Genomic DNA, 17,050 nt, shown 5'->3' with positions numbered 1-17,050 from the left:
GTTGAACTGCTTAACGTCACTGTTTTGAACTAAATTCACACTGCTCTGCGTCAACTGGGATCTCTGCCAGAGTACTGGATTGTTTCTGCAGGTTATTTTTATTTATTTTATCTGACACTGGACTCGTCTGGAGACGGATTTTTGTTTATCTTTGTTTGGCTGGACAGTCTAACTTGCGAGCCTGCTGCTTGATTGTTGGATCCCACACCATGTAATATACTTTGGACTTAAAAACTGACACAGCCATTTTGTTGGTATGTGATTTGATCTATCACGGCGGATCCGATGTGCATGTCGGAGGCGAATAGACAATGGCCGGTAAGATGTGCCTTTAGTTAACCAAATAGTGTATGCTATAATGTTAGCCTACTTACGTTTTGTTGTCCTTCTTGTAATTCCCGAGATCATTGTTGCCTTTGCTGATCTCATTTAGTTATGGTCTGTAAACAACGGTTTAGTAAGTTCTAAGTACTGGGTTGAGGTTTACGTTTTATCGTTTTGCAGCCCCATGCCCATACAGGTCATGGATCAAATTAGGGATGTCTGTTTCATTTACTGTTTAGTTATTGTAAGTTTTTCTTTATTATTTTTCTTTATCATCTCGTTTTTGTTACCGGGGGAATTCATGGGGAGTTGTTGTGTTTTCGTCTTTGTCTTTGTCACGTTATGAGAAACGTTCGCATGGTGACGGATTGTTTATTGGGGGAGGGACTTCATTTTATGTTTGTCTTGCTCACAAGTTTAGTGAATATGGTTGTTTGTCATTTGACATTCCACTCAGGTTATTGTTGACAGCTTTGAGAGCAGTGCAGCCCGATGGGTGATTTATCTGTTCTTGTGTGGAACTGCAATGGGTTAAATGCGCCTCACAAGCAGACTAGTGTTTTGTCTGTTACATCGCCGGAAAATTAATCTGGCTTTCCTACAAGAGACACACCTACTGAGTAAAGATTCCGGGCGTATTGCTAATAAGTTCTATCACACTATTACATCCTCTTCAGCTAACTCCAAAACTAAAGGAGTAGATGCAATCTGAACGTGAAAGTGCTGGATTTATGGGCAGACACGGCAGGGAGGATAACGATTGCCAGGGAGGAAATATGTGGGAGAAAGGTGGCTCTTATCTCTGATTATGCCCCAAATACATTTGATAAGGATTTATATGAAACCTTAACACAAGGATTTTTATGAAACCTTAACACAAAAAATGTTAGAATTGACCGAGTATTATATCATGGTGGGAGCGGATATGAACGCAGTATGGAACTCAAATGAAAGGTCAAGTTTAACAGCCTCTAGAGATCAGGAGTCGGCTACTGCCGCGCTGCAATCATGGGCTGGGAGTTTGGGACTAGTGGACATATGGCGAGTTTTTAACCCACGGGTGAAAGATTATACATTTTTCTCAGCCAGGCACAAATCTTTTTCTAAGATAGATTTTATTTTTACCTTGCCACAACTTTTCCAGAAAATTGATAGTGTAGTGTTGCTTCCTATTGCCCTCTCAGACCACAAAGGAGTATTCTGCTGTGCCCCTTTGGGCAATTTAACCAAGCGCGCCACTAGATGGCGCCTCAACTCCACTTTACTACGAAATGGAAAATATAAAGAACAATTCCTGACAATGATTTAAATATAGGCTCAGTTGAGGACCCGAGAATACTATGGGACGCAGTCAAAGGCTTTATACGGAGCAACACCATATTGTTCTCTTCAAATCCACGTAAGGATAGATCCGCCAGATTACGGGCTCTTGAAGCAGATTTTGCTAGACTAGACTCCATTTTGCAAAATAATTACTCTAAACCAATGGCATCTAAACGTGAACTTGTCAAAAAGGAAATAAATGATATTTTGAGACAACGATCAGAATTTCTAATACATAGGGTTAGGCAGCGTTATTACTTCCACGGGTCTAGGCCCAGTCACCTCTTGGCTTCAAAACTCCGGTCTAGTGAGCACTTTTCAGATATTCCCTCCATTAAATCTTTGAATGGTAATGTCACAACTGAGTCAAAACAAATAAATGAGACTTTTCGCACCTTTTATTCCAAGGTTCAGTTGGACAAGAATAGATGTGATGCCTTTCTTTGTCAGCTAGACTTACCACAGCTTACAGTCAGGGATTCCACCCATCTTGATGATCCCATTTCCTTAGAGGAATTAAAAGATGCAGTACACAACATGCAACGAAACAAATCACCAGGTTTGGATGGGATACCTCCCGAGTTTTATGTAGCATTTTGGGATAAACTGGGTCCACTACTTCTGGACATGATAGTGTATTCGATAGATAAGGGCAGTTTTTCGAGGGATGTGAACATAGCCCTGATTTCCTTACTCTTAAAGAAGGATAAGGACCCGACAGATTTGTGCTAGTTATAGGCCACTAAGTTTATTAAATTCAGATCTAAAGATTTTTGCAAAGGTGCTTGCCAGGCGCATTCAGGATTATATGCCAACATTAATTAACTGTGATCAGACAGGGTTTATAAAATCAAGGCTAGCTGCTGATAATGTTAGACTTCTCCATTTGATAGATGCTTCAGTAGACAAAAAAGACCCAACAGCAGTGCTGTCTCTTGATGCAATGAAAGCCTTTGACAGGCTAGAATGGTCCTTTTTGTGGTCTGTGCTGGAGAAAATGGGTTTTGGTAATGGCTTTATACATATGGTTAAGGTGCTGTACTCTAATCCCTCAGCTCTGGTGCTCCCTGTTTTCTAGATTTTCCCGCCAGGGATGTCCACTGAGCCCAGCACTTTTTGCAATCTCCCTTGAACCTCTAGCCCAAATGATACGCCAATCCCCTAATGTACATCCGATTTCTGTCCGTGACACTCGCCACCAGGTGGCGCTATATGCAGATGATATTCTGGTTTTCATGGAAAATCCAACTCAATCTATTACTGAGTTGTTACTTATCTGTGGGGAGTTTGGTTGTCTCTCTGGCTTTAGGATTAATTGGTCTAAATCCGCCCTGTTACCCCTAAATGAGCAGGCTAAAATGCTTCATAAGTATCTTGGGATAGACATTTTCCAATCTTTAAATCGCATTGTAACATTAAATTACTCAGAAACATGGAACAGAATCAAAATGGATTTGAATGGAAAGATGGATTAGCCTTCCGAACTCTCTTCGGGCCCATATCTCTATAGTCAAAATGAACATTTTACCCAGGATTAATTTTGTCAGCTCGATGCTCCCCCTCTCACCCCCTGTTGACTACTGGAACAAAATTCACTCTAATATTTCGCGCTTCATCTGGAAAACAAAGCGTCCGCGACTATACAGAGGGGGAGGGGAGGTGGTGGTCTGGCAGTGCCTAATTTTAAGTTGTATTTTTGGTCATTTGTACTTCGACCGTTACTGGTGTGGTATGACCCTACTGCATCCGTTTCCTGGCGTAATTTAGAAGAAAATATCATACGACCGTGGAACCTGCAAGATATCCTTTTTGCCAATTTAACAAATAAGCAATGTCAACTACGCTTTGGCCCTATAGTTTTACAACTCATCCAGATCTGGCGCACAGCTGAATCACTATGTAAGATTTCCTGAAGTGGCAAACGCTTTTTCCTATATTTGACAATATAGGTCTGCTAATTGGTGGGAGACCTGTTTCATCCTCTCATTGGAGCAACAGCAGCATTCACCACTTGAGCGACATTTATGATGACAGGGGTTTGCGCGCCTTTCAAGAAATTAAGAGCGTGGCAACAACCTTTGCCCGTTCATCCTCTTTATAAATTGTTTACTGTTCAAGGAAAAACAGGGGTATAGTGTCCACACTGTATCATTTCTTTCTGGAGACTTCCTACGATACCCTGTCGCTGGACAGAGTATGGAGACATGATTGTCCAGTTTTGGACCCTAATTTCAGTTGGGAGGGTGTTTGGTCAAGCATAAAAGAGGCCTCTCGGAATCCTGATCACCAACAGATCCACTTTAGCTATGTCCACACAACATATCTAACCCCGCGTAAACTTCACTGCATGAAATTGATAGATGACCCCTCGTGTAGTTTATGCACTATGAAGGCCCCTGTCACGTTTATTCACATGATGTGGGACTGTCCTTCAGTCACATTGTTCTGGACTAAAGTGGCTTCTTGTCTGTCACGTGTGCTTTCAGTGACCGTGCCCCCTCCTTCTGTTGAATGATCTGTCCAAGCTCGATATTTCCAAGTTTAAGATGCGCATCTTACTAGCTGGCCTAACAGCTGCTAAAAAGATGGTTGCGGTTCGATGGAAGCCTCCTAATTACCTCACCTTCAGACACTGGGTCCTTGCTTCTCTGGATGTTGTTTATTTAGAGTTGTCAACTGCCCGAATTAATGGGATGGCGCTCTGCAGTTGATTCTTTCAAAGATCTTTTGGAATGATTTCTTCCTTCCCCTAATCCACGGCCTTTCAACTTGTGACCATAGCGCGCGTGCGTGTGCGAGTTAGTTAGCTGGTGGAGTGCTGGCACCCAACAGTGTGTGTCTGTTTGTGTTTATATGTCTGGGAGGGAGGGTTGGGTTTGTTTTATTTTGCTTTATTTTATTTTTGTTTGTCTATTGCTATTTTTAGCTTACATATGTATTCTGCATTTTGTATATTTTGTGAGTAATTGCTGTTATCTCATTTTTCTTATTTTTATTTTTATTTATTCTTATCTTTTCTTTTTTCTTATGTACTTTTAGTAACTTTATTCAAAAACGTGTTGTGTTTTTGGTTGTACAAAATTTGATCACAAACAAAAAAAAAAGAGAGTTCAAGTCAGATCATACAACTCTTGGTGCGTGGAAAACACTGCTGGGTCCATTCTGGCTCGGTCGTTCTGTCAGGGTTGGGGAAACAGGACCCAAGTGCAGTAAATCAAGGGGAAGCAGGTAAGGGTCCAAACAAAAAGTGAGCTTTATTCAAAAGCTGTTGATGAAAACATGAAGCAAGGGGAACACAGGACATGAAAAATACTTAGCTTCAGACATGAAGGGCGACAGGAACAGGCAGGTATCTTGGACAAGATCAGGGAAGAAATGACGACGACTGAACAACAGACAAAAGGGAAACAGGGACTAAATACACATGGGTAATCACAAGACAAGATACAGCTGGAAGAGGGAGGAGAAACACAGGAGCAACAGGTGAACACAATAACACAATCAGGCACAGGAGGGAAACGCAGACAGGAAGTGAAGCTTAACATGAAACAAGAGGGAAAACATTTCAAAATAAAACACAACACAAAGACATGACAGACACAAAACAAGGATCATGACCAAAAAGTCCACTCACGCTACTATTGGCTAGCACTCGAACACACTGTACGTGGTATCCTAAGGGGCGGGACATTTCCAACACATCTCAAAGCATTTCACCAATCACAACAGAGCCGGCCAGCTAACCAATCAGAGCAGACTGGGCTCTGGTTTCAGACAGAGGGTGAAAAGAGGTGCAGCAGCGCAGGCAGTATGAGAGAAATAAAGAGCTTTTTGAACATTAAAGCATGGAGACATGTCCCAGTAGAGACACTACATACCGATATGAACCTGAACATGAGCATAATATGTCTTCTTTAAGCTCAAACCTTTTTTACGGTCTCTGCAAACAGTTCTTGGAATATAAATATAATACAATTATAAGTGAAACAGGGATCTATTATTGAGCTGTTCTTGTGACGAAACCTAAATGTAACTATTTATGGCTCAAAATATGTGCGTCATGCATCAGAACTAAATCTGGTATCTCCTTATCTCCACAGGAAGTGATGTCGGTGGATGAGGAGAGCACATCCTGCTACTGTCTGCTGGAGACTCAGAGGTGCCATTTGCTGTTGGAGCACCCGGGTCGCTACGCCCTGGTGGGGGAGCCGCTGAACCAGAAGGCAGCCAAGCAGCTGAGGTTGGCTGTGTTTGGAAGTCCAGACACCAACAACTCTCTAGGCTTCACCCTCAGGGTCTACTGTGTGGACGACACGCCCCATGCATTTCAGGTAGGATGGAGGAGGGAGGATGCTGAAAGAAACAATGGAGAAATGATTCAATGTAGTTGGAAAGTTATATGCATAGAATTTAATAGTTCAGATTTTTCAATATTTCAAAAAACACTGATTTACAACAACAATCTTTTACTTTGCTGAGAGACCATACTCTTATATTTGACAGGAGGCAAGTACAAACATCAGTTTCCTGTATGAAAGATGGAAAGTCATATAGTTGATTTTCCCTAGCTCGACCTGTACAAAGTGGCAACCTCCTGGTCTGAAAAGAGTGCCCCGCATGCCAATGCATTGCTGATTTTCGGCTTGCATTTTCTCTAGATATCAGCAACTCCACGGGTTGCAAAAAGAAGTGTGATTGTATAGAAGTCTATGAGAAAATGACCCTGCTTCGTAGTTGAAATATTACCTCAATAAACATTTTACCTTTGAGTTTATGTTCTAATTCGCTAAAGTTGAGTTTTCTTTGAAACAGCTTAAAGATTATTTTATAAATGATGGTCCTATGTAAAATAAATAAACAATAAAGCAATGTATGCTTTGGAGCCTTCTACCTTGTGATTGACATGTCACTCCAACAAAGAGCTTGGTTTGGTGTTGGTTCCAAATAACCAATAATGCAATGGCGGAAATGCCATTGTGCAGAACTTGAATCTTTAAGGCAATTGTCTACAGCAATGGGTGATGTCACAGTGACTATGTCCAATTCAGATACAGTATACAGTCTATGGGCTGAACATGTGTTGTTCTAAGATAAATGTTAATGTTAGCATGCTAACTTGCTGACATGTCTGCCTTCATTGCATTGTAGCCAGTGGTGTTAGCCTGCTAATGTTTGCAGTTTAACATTAAAGGAAAAGTAGATTTTGTAGGTATTAAATCAGAAACGTACTAATAGAACAAACCTGTTGCCGGCTCTAAATGTAAAGATATATATCATCAATGTTACTTCAATTAATCCTGAGCACAACATGAATGTTTAAACTAGATTTAAAGGCAATCCATCCAGAAGTTGTCCTGGCATTTCCCCCAAAACCAAAAATGTCATCCTTTATGTTGGAAAAGTCAGAAGATTACCAAAGTTATAAGGATACATTATCTGGGAATAGTGGATATGTAACATTGTGTGACAATCCTTTTGATGGTGGACTGACCAACAGGCCAAATCCTAAAATCCTATGATTTATAAATATTTGATTTAAGAAATTTGAATTGCAAAGGTTGGGAGTTTGTGGCTGCTTGTTTTGCCTGAGAGAATTGCTGTCTGGGTTTTCTTTGCTCCACTGAAGATCTGCCTGCTCAGTAGCATTGCCAGAGGGAGATGCTTGATGACTAGACAGACAAAGAGGGACTTTTAATTACAAAGACAACAGATGCTCCAAGGTTGCTTCTCTGCCCTTTCTTTGCGTAATTTAATTTGCTCTCTGTTAATTAAATGTGTTTCTGCATTGCTTTCCATTTGCACAGTGTTTTAACATGTTAAAAGGGAGACACATTTTCAAGTGCAGCACCAGTCTGCCTTTATACTTGTGAAAAGTTAGCCCTCGCAGTGTCAAAAACGCAAACCCACCTCTTTCTGTCCGAGTGTTCTGCAGCCAACACAATCTTTTTAAGCGAGAGCAATTTGTCTCCTGCCTTAATTAAACGCGTACTGCTTTTCTCAAGTCGTGCTGATAGTTGTCCTGAATTGCCAATGGCTGAACTTCACTACTGGCTTCATTCAAGTGCTAGAATTGCATGTGAACAAAGATAAATTGCTTGTAAGCACCAGGAGCCAGTTCGAACCACCTCTCCATAAGTCAGGCATGGTTATTTGTTCATTTGTTCTTTTTGTGTTGGCTTTTGTTCGTGCTTTATACGACAATTAATTTCCCCTGTGAGCTTGAAGCAGGAATTGATCAGTTTCTGGACAGACAGTACGCTCTGCATCCCTTCCTCTCTTTGTGCTGAGAGGAAAAACAGCAAGACTACCGGACACACACCCACATACCGGCATTCCCTAGATACAGAAAATGTAAACAGAAAAACTACATATGCACACAGGTGTTGTTGTAACCCATTGATTCAGAGAATTACAATATCCCAAGTCTGGAAGGCATAAAGTAGAGTATTGACGAAGGACTTTTGTTTGGATTCTTCTCTCTGTTTTGTCTTGTCTTTGTCTACAACCACCAATATGTTTGAATAACAGATCAGGCTGCTTTTCTTTGCCCTCATCTGATTTTCACAGCCATGCCCGTTTCTTCCATTATGTTGCGGGCAGCAGTGGCTCCTGGGGGCCACCATTTAGTTTAACTTTCAGAGGCTAATCAGTCTGGGTGCCTTTTTAAAGGTTAAAAATCCTCGCTTTTATTTTTCGTTTACCAAGGATTTTTTTTTATTTTACATCATGGTCACAGTGTTCTCCAAGCAAAAATAGATAAGATGAGATAAAACTAAGAAGAATTTATCCCGGGGGGAAATTGCTCTGCTGTAATCTTAGTACATAGTGGGAAGAGAGCAAATGTAAAAGATAACAATAAGGAACAAAAAATATATATATATAAAATACTCAGGTTAACCATCTGGGTCATGAAAAGGAAAACAGGGTATTGGTAGTGGTAGGTAGCGATCAGCTGCAAATAGATGTACAATATCAGATGTGAAGTTGAGTCAAAGTGTCCAAAATATTAAAGTTGAGGCAAAACCTGTTTGCATTTGTTTTTGTTTATTTTCTTTATTCACACTCCTTGTACTGCAATTTTGCAACAGAGTTCTCGCTTATCTTCGTTTTTTTCAAAACTATTAATTGATTTTAAAAGTAGTCTACAATGAATTAGTCAATTAATTGTTTGGGCTCCTTTTAATTATTATTGTTTTACTCCTGGGAGTATATCGGTTTGTTATTCATATACTTCACACATTTATATGTTTACTTACTAAATAATGTTGCTATTTATTATTTCCTATATATTATATTAATATATGTGTGCTGTCCTCTTTATTTTTCTATCCCTGCCTTTTATCTTTCCCTTTGCTGTAACATTTCAGATGTCCCCGCTGTGCTACAGATAAAGTGTTTTTGATTCAGATTCCTGTTATCAGCACTTTTGAGTCATGGCGTGATACTCAGAGTGTATCAACCTAATAAAATATAGACCCTAACCTCCGCCTTACTCCTCTCATTAATCAGGAGGTGGCTGTGGGCGAGCGCAGCAGGGGGGGGGCGGCTGCTGGAGGAGCCTAAAATTATGCTGTTCAGGGGGAACACGTTCAGCCTCCAGGTGTCCATCCAGGACGTCCCACAGTTACTCTGGAGCATCAAGCCTTTCACCACCTGCCAGGTAGGCGCTTCATAACTGCGGGTAGGTTTCATTAGGTGTAAAGGTGCGATCAAGTTTACAGTATGTGCACTTCTGAGGTAAATCGAGCTCCGCTTAATGAGGGTCACAGAGAAACCGTGCACCTTCGTCTTCTCTGCTTCCTCCCCTCTATCAGTTTCCCTTTTTCTAACATGGTCACATCAAAGCAAAAGGACAGCAGCAAGGGCACAGCAGGATATCACTAAGGCTAGCTATCTCACTCACACACCCTTATAAAACTAATTATGACTGCCAGGCAGACACACGCACACACAAACACACACACATGTCCTACTTATCTTCCTAGAGGTCTACACGCTGCATGTTCTGCTCTGCCCTGTGATGTTTATCCCAACAGTGACATCCTATTAGCAGAATTAGTCCACCGTAGTGCTGCCAGAATACCAACAAGGCTTTTTTGGAGCGTAAGAGCCGCCATGTGAGGGTCCTACAGAGAAGATGACTGTAGGCCTTTCTTCAAACAGCACTCCGGTCTAAAGGAGGCTTTCACAAGTAGCTATCCTCCTGTCTGATCGATCTGAAAAGAGGATGATTCATCCGTACAGCATGTGTTTTTGACCTGCTCTCACTGCGACACTGTCTGGGTCACACAGTAGTTAGTAATGGAAGGCAAAATTGGCCTTTTCGTTTCCATTTACTCCAAAGCTCTGGTACCTTTAGTTTTTTCCAACTGCCACTTTATGGGGAAGTGCAAAAGGGTAAATGAAGGCATCTCTGTCTTAATTCCAAAGTAACGTTACAGTTACTTTGGCATTTACAAGAATGATCAACGCATGGTATCAGAATTTAGAAAAGAAAAAAATAAAAAGCCAACAAACTAAAGTGTAATTAATGCTGTTGGCTGTTCTTTAAGTAAAACGCGGATGGCTTAATGACTAATTCATTGACTAATGTTGCTGGCTTAGGACTGTAAGATGTATCACCCTAATGCTTGCATGTAAGACTAGCCGTAGTTTTTGTGGAAAAAGTAATATCAAGTAACTTGATTATTTCTCCCAGGCAACAGTCAGTAACATAATGTATATTTTATTACATTTTCGCACTAATGACTCTGGATTTTCCAGATGTAAGCAAGATACATGTTGGTCTCCCGGGCTCTGAATGCCTGCTGGTGTTCTGTCTGATGGGTAAACTGCTTGATTAGGTAACACCATTGATTGGCTAAAGAGGCCACTCATTCGGTCTTAATTAATCTTTTACACGGCAAAGTGGGTGACAAAGCAGCTCTCAAATAACTAATGCCTTTGATTTAATGAGTTTGTTGTCTCCTCTATCTAATCCTCTCATTGTCCTCTCTCCGTCTGTGCTCGCTCTGCAGGAGTTCTCCTTTTCTCAGGTGTGGGCCAGTAACCAGCGTCCCCTGCAGTGTGCCTTCTCTCTGGAGCGATACAGCCACTCTTCGTCCCAGCTCTCCTGCAAGATCAGCGTCCGACAGGTCAAAGGCGAGGAGCAGATCCTCCAGGTGTACACGTCTGTGGTGGAGGTGAGCCGCACTCATAGAGGCAGACAGTGTGTCCTCGGTACGTGGGCAGTCAAGCAGCTTGTTAATAGGTTCTTTTATTACGCTGAAAAACTCTTGATTTGATTTAAGGGCTTGCTTAATGAGCCTCTCAGGGAGCTTTTCATGTATAGATTGCAAATTGTCTTGATAACTCCTTGTCCTTGTCTTCATTTTGAGAATTTCAGCTGCAGTTTCAAAAATCACCCTGACACCTCTTTCTTTTTTTCTCCTTGCTGCCAGAATGAAAAGGGAGTGGTTCCCTTTTTCACTCAGTCAGACTGTACCATCACCTCTCAGACAGGGTCAAGGGCTTTTAAAATCCCTCTGTCCATCCGTCAGCGGATCAGCGCCACCTTTGACATTGCTAATGCCAAGGGGAAGGACTGGCAGCTCTTGGCTCAAAAGCTCCACATAGACAGGTATGAGAGGTGTCAGAGTTATAGAACTCTGAAACCTATATTTTATTATCAGTCTTTATTGTGTGCAGTTGTCATTTACCTTTCACTGAGGACAGGCTCAGATATATGAATGCTCCTGTACGTTGCTTTCAGGTGTTGTAACAGGATAATGAATAAAAAGCTGAAATGCTGCATGTTCTCATCTATGAAAGTGCTGCTCCCACTTCGAATACTATTTTTAATTTAGAATTTAGGCACCGTGTCAGCCTTAATCTTCCATCACCGAGCAGCCTTCAGTAACACGCCACACTGCTGATTTCATTATAGATCTAGAAACACATGCACAGAGAGGGAGGGCGAGAGCAGAGGGGGGAGATGTAAGAGCCACCTTTAGTCAGAATAAGTGCAGTGAATTTGCCGTGTTTTGCAGAAATAAGATGAAGGTCTGAGACCGCTGACATGCCAGCCTCCGGCAAGAAAATGTGTTCATGTTAGCACTCTTCATTAGCAGCATCTTTGCATGTCAACCATCCTTCAACTCCTGCTAAACTTTTAGGAGGTTGTGCCAGGTCAGTATTTGCATAGGCTGCAGAGGAATTTAGTTGTTTAGAATTGGATGATCTCTATTTGTGCTTTAGAAGAGGAGTCAATAATCAAGAACTCGTAGCCAAGGCGAGTTTCAGATCCGTGCAGTCTGCTCTATCAAGCACTCGAGAAAAAAAAGTGGTGAAAGTTAAAAATTCTCTCTTTCCTGCCAAATCAAGAAATATAAGACGGAAAAGTTCACCAAGAAACTGCGACAGAAACTATGTGATTAAGGAATTACATTTAAACCGAGGCTGAAAACAAACATCTTGGACGAAAGAATGGGAAAAGATTTCATATTTTTTTCACCAAGAAGCATTTATTCTCAATGTCTCTTCTTAATTAAGCAGATTTTTGGTCATTATTAGTCTGAATGTGTGGGAACATCTTTATACCAAGGATGGAAAAGTGGGATGGAAAAGAAAAACAAGGTTAAAGGCAACAAAGGAAATCTCATTGTGAGGAAACAGTGCTCTCTGTTGGAGAGGCGTTATATCAACAGCACACAGAGAAAATCATTGTAAATGAAATGTTCTTTATTATACAAAACACCATGCTACACACCGTAACTGCATTTCATCAATGCTTTTACTCAAGACAAATGAGTTTACCTGATCTATGCTGACTGTATTACTGACAGACTCAGGGGTCTATAGAGAATGAAAACCTTTTTTAAAACAGGCGTGAGATTTGGAAATGACTCACTTTAAAATAGGCAACTACCCGCATACATAAAATGAGTTTGCGCATGAATTTTACATGGAAATCATCTTACCATCTTAAGGAGCCACTATTTATGTAGTGAAACACAAACAGTCTTTCTTCTGTTATTGTGCTGTTAAAAAAACCTTATACACAGTTCATTACATGAACTACTTTTCTATGTCTATTTCTATATATTGATTCAAGAAAAGTCTATATTCTGGTATTTATTTATTCTTTCATTTATGTATTGCTTTAATGTATAGCCTGACTTCTTTAGTTCTCAGTGGCTAGATTTCTTATTAAGAGTGGCAATACTATAATAGTACATATTACTCCACTAGCAGTAAACTTTTTCTTTAAGTGAACTTCAAAGTCTTATTTGGCAAGGATTCACACATCAACTTTTTTTTTTTACCATGTGACCCTAGAGACTTCCATAGATTTGATCCATAATTTAAAGTCTATTAAAAATGTAACTTGGAAGAAGCTTGATCACTGGAGGACCATTTTTTAAATGTGTTCTTATCATAATTAGTGCAACGCAATCACTTCATTGATGAATCACTAACTAGCACTTGTTACTCCTTCCCATGTGATCCACACTCTCACATAGTATTTTGTTTGCCTGGCTTTTAGGAACCTTTGCTACTTTGCATGTCAGGAGAGCCCATCCTCAGTGATTCTGAGTCTGTGGGAAGCCCAGCACCAGGACTCGGGAGACCTGGACTCTCTGGCCAGCGCCCTTGAAGAAATCGGCAAGGTCCAGTCCCCGAGGACTGCCACTCATGGCTGCAGCAGAGAAGAACGGGACTCTGAATTCACTCCACTTGGGTAGGGCGGGTCTACAGCAGATCAGAATAATGATGAACCTTTACTGCATGAACACTGGTGATCAGGTGTACTAGCTAACCTGTGGTGAGGAAGAGGAGGAGCGCAAAGAGGACAGCAGGGAAACTCAGTTTTGGACTGTTACTAATGGAACACCTCTGCTGAACCAAATGGCACACACAGACAGATGGGAATGAAGAATGAAGGGGCGACAAAGAAGGAAATGAGTGGGGAAGTATTTGAGTCATTGAGAGGCACTTTTTAAAACATTTTTAGACAAGAGTTCTCACAATCATCTTTGATTGAGAAATGTCTCCTGTTTAATATCTGTATTTAAGGATTATGGTGTGTGAAGAGGATTGTCTGCGTAGGATGGAGTGTGTTTCAACCAGACCAGTGTTGTGACTTTCCCCGGATCAGATGTGCTGGCTCTCGCCCTCAAACAGTCCTCTAGGCTGTCAAAATGTTTAGTGTAATGTCATTTTGTTGTCATTCATTTATCATATCTCCTAATGCTTCTTTTCCTTTTCAACAACGTGTCTGTGATTAGAATGCTGGAGTGAGAGGAGGAAACAGAAAGTAAGGGATGCTAGATATATTTATTTTGTCAGATCTTTGGTCAGAAATACTGACTACGATTAGCATTTAAAATGTTCTGATGATGTCCACATGCTGAAAAACAATGTAAGGCTTTAGGAGAAGATAACAATTATTTTTAAAGACGCCCACATGTAGAACATGTTCAAGTACACTTGCATAACACAACTTCAAAGCAAAGGCTGCAGAAGAGGATCATTTATCCCAATGTATAATGCAATGCAGCCAGAGGTGCACCACATCCCATAATGTCTACTGATCGACTTTTGGTTCTTTTGTTGGAAAATGAATGTCTCTCTGCGTAATAGGGGATTTCATACCAGTCAAACATTGTGAACATTACATATACTGCAACGTGTTGATGCTGGTTAAGTGGTGTGTGCTTTCAAGACCCTCTGGGACTTTTTTTTTTGTATCTAATTTTTGACTTTTGGTGTGTGGCTTGATTTGAGCTGCCATTTTTTGGATTATCTGGAAAATACCTGGAGATCATTATTTGGAGACATGCCGCCGACTCTCACTCCCACTTCCTTCTCTTCTCTTCCCCAGTCAGAGTTGCTCCACCTGCCCCTAAAACATGATAAAGTGACTTTGTGTTGAACTCTGTGTTGGCTCTCTCTTTTCATCTACTTAATGAATTCAGTTCTTGAAACGCCTGAAAGCCCAAAATACTAGGGTGGAGAAATCAGTTACAATAAATCTTTAAAAACTGCAAAATTAAACATTAAAATAAAAATCCTATTCTTGCAAAAATGTGAAAGAACCATGTCGGCACTCCTTAAGCATGGGCGGCAGATTTAGCTTTCAAGTAATTGAGGCATATTTCTGCATTTTGATAAATAAGTTGTGTGCTGGTAGTGGTATAAATCTGTTCTTTACATTTTAAATAATATAATTTCCCAAACTGTTAAACAATCCCTTTAATTAACTAAGACTCAAAGATTGCTATTGAAGTTAAAAAGGAAGGATGCAGAGTTGAGCAGGCTCACTCTGAAAAAGCAAATTCCTGTTCATGCATAGTCATAGAAATATTCCGAGATATCTTATCACAGAGCTATGCACATCATTCGATAGTTTGAGGTCATGAAAATCTGTTTTCACTGAGGCATGACTGCTGAATAATCAAAGTGAAAATATTGCAAACCTTTAGTCTATCAGCAAGCTGTCTGTATGGATCAAAGGACACCACATGCACGGGAAAAACTCCATACGGAGGGACTGATTCTGCACTATCAGCTGAAAAGGTCACTGTTTAGAAAGGCCAAAGCTTCGAATACATTAACACCTGGAATACACTAACTCATATGGAGGCTACTTTATACAGACAGCATGATAACTTAATGATTCTATCAATTCCTTCCATAAATTGCTAGGAAATAGTGGAATACAAAGTGGAACACAAGTGAACACATTCAAAATCTCATTTTGTCTTACCAAAAGTCCAATATTCACACCTGAGAAAACTGGAACCACAAATCATTTTTGCATTATATTTCTATTAAAAGTGCTCTACCTTACACTTCATTTGAGCTGAAAAAAGAATTTGTCTTAATCAAACAGGCGATCAAAGATCACCATCCTGCCTGAAGGCAAGCCTCAAGGTAGTCTAATGTAGCCTCTTGATGCTACTGCTACATATCATTAGCACAGTTGCTTAACGAGCTTTAGCAATAGTGGAGAGCTTGGCCGCCTCAGCGACAAGGTTACGGGCTATATTATGTTCTAGCTAGCAAACAGTAATTTGTATTAATAAACTAATCGATTGAAAACTACGACAAGGATAAGCCTCCTAAGCGACATGTTGGGCTATATGAGCTAGCTAGCAACTGTTTTAAAAGGCTATTTATTGACTGAAAACTGTTTACCTACTACAAGCACCAACATTATTCATATAAGTGTGTGCAGTTGCCTTTTAAGAGAATTGTAGTATGACTAAACTGTTAGTAAGCCTCCATTTAGAGTACATTTGAAGGGATTTATTCAAGTTTAATGAAACTTTTGCTGTGATCAGAACTGGGCCTAGCTTGTTTCTTCAGTACTCTAAAAAGAATTCAACATAGCCTATATTTTGATACATACTTTGGATTAAATTGACTTTTTTTTTTACTAAAATCTGTTTATTCTCATACCTTTTTTCCTTCTTGGACCAAAAGCACCTTTCCAGTAACACTTGGATGTGGATTGTCTGCTTAAGTCTAGATGCTGACAATTTTCTGTGAATGAATGCCTCCCACAGTTCCCCCCGGAAGAGCAATTTCTCCTCAAAGTGTGGTACAGGGGACCTCCTGCAGAGCTTGGCTTACGATGCCAAACAAACTTGCTTTTCTTGGAAAAAGAGTATTACTGTAGCTGGTCTCAAAAGAAGAATGACCCAAGTTGAAAGAGTTTCCTGAGCCATTTACCCACAACATATCCCCCTGATATATCATCCCTGTAAGAGCTGACTTCTTCAGAATCACGAGTTGACCTTTTCTACCAAAAGCTCAGAAAATGTTTGCAACCTCCACAGAGCCCCCTGTGATAAATCATTAATGGAACACTCAGATTTAATCCAAACGTTTAGCTTTATTAATTCTGTAGATTCAGAGCTTTTTGGAACATTACTCCTTTCCACCTGTGTTTGGTTACCGTTTTAGGCAGGTATTGGAGGACTAAAAGAGCAAAGCCACCTAAATGCATAAAGCAAGGACATTTTTTCTAACTGTAGGCAGCAGTTTGACAGGTGCTCCGGCATGGTTCTTCCATCCTTAACAGTTTAGGAAAATACCAGAACTCCACCACCAACAACAAGTAATTTATTTCAGAAGACATTTAGTTTGAAAAAGGATATTTGTCTTGACAACCACCCTGTTAAAAAGCTGATGGTCTACTGAACATCCAAGTCTGTGGTTGCATTAAAAAAACTGGATTGCGAGATGGAAATGTAGTAGAGATGGGACACAGCCGATGCGTTATGGCACCACAATATTCAGAAGAACTTTACACTAATAGAAATAGTACCCTTTTTACACATCACAGTAGAAGGTTTAAATTAAGTCGTCCTCTCTGCGTTAATGATCAGCACTACACTACATTCCCATGTTTTTGAAT

General features: G+C 40.4%; 1 protein-coding gene across 1 annotated transcript in view; it reads left to right on the top strand.

Moving 5' to 3' along the window:
- The window catches only part of LOC134868821 (netrin receptor UNC5D-like), a 160,268-nt gene extending 145,707 nt beyond the window's left edge, over positions 1-14,561 (top strand). Inside the window, 6 exon segments of the mRNA XM_063890131.1 lie at positions 5,748-5,978; positions 9,157-9,183; positions 9,185-9,307; positions 10,665-10,829; positions 11,088-11,266; positions 13,172-14,561. Of these exon segments, the coding sequence (XP_063746201.1) occupies positions 5,748-5,978; positions 9,157-9,183; positions 9,185-9,307; positions 10,665-10,829; positions 11,088-11,266; positions 13,172-13,370 (924 nt within the window). The 3' untranslated portion in view covers positions 13,371-14,561.
- The last annotated feature ends 2,489 nt before the right edge of the window (positions 14,562-17,050 follow it).

This window comes from Eleginops maclovinus, chromosome 8, assembly GCF_036324505.1.
Source record: "Eleginops maclovinus isolate JMC-PN-2008 ecotype Puerto Natales chromosome 8, JC_Emac_rtc_rv5, whole genome shotgun sequence".
Lineage (NCBI taxonomy): Eukaryota > Metazoa > Chordata > Actinopteri > Perciformes > Eleginopidae > Eleginops > Eleginops maclovinus.
Note: the sequence above shows the minus strand (reverse complement) of the source record. Positions and strands in the feature narration are given on the sequence as shown.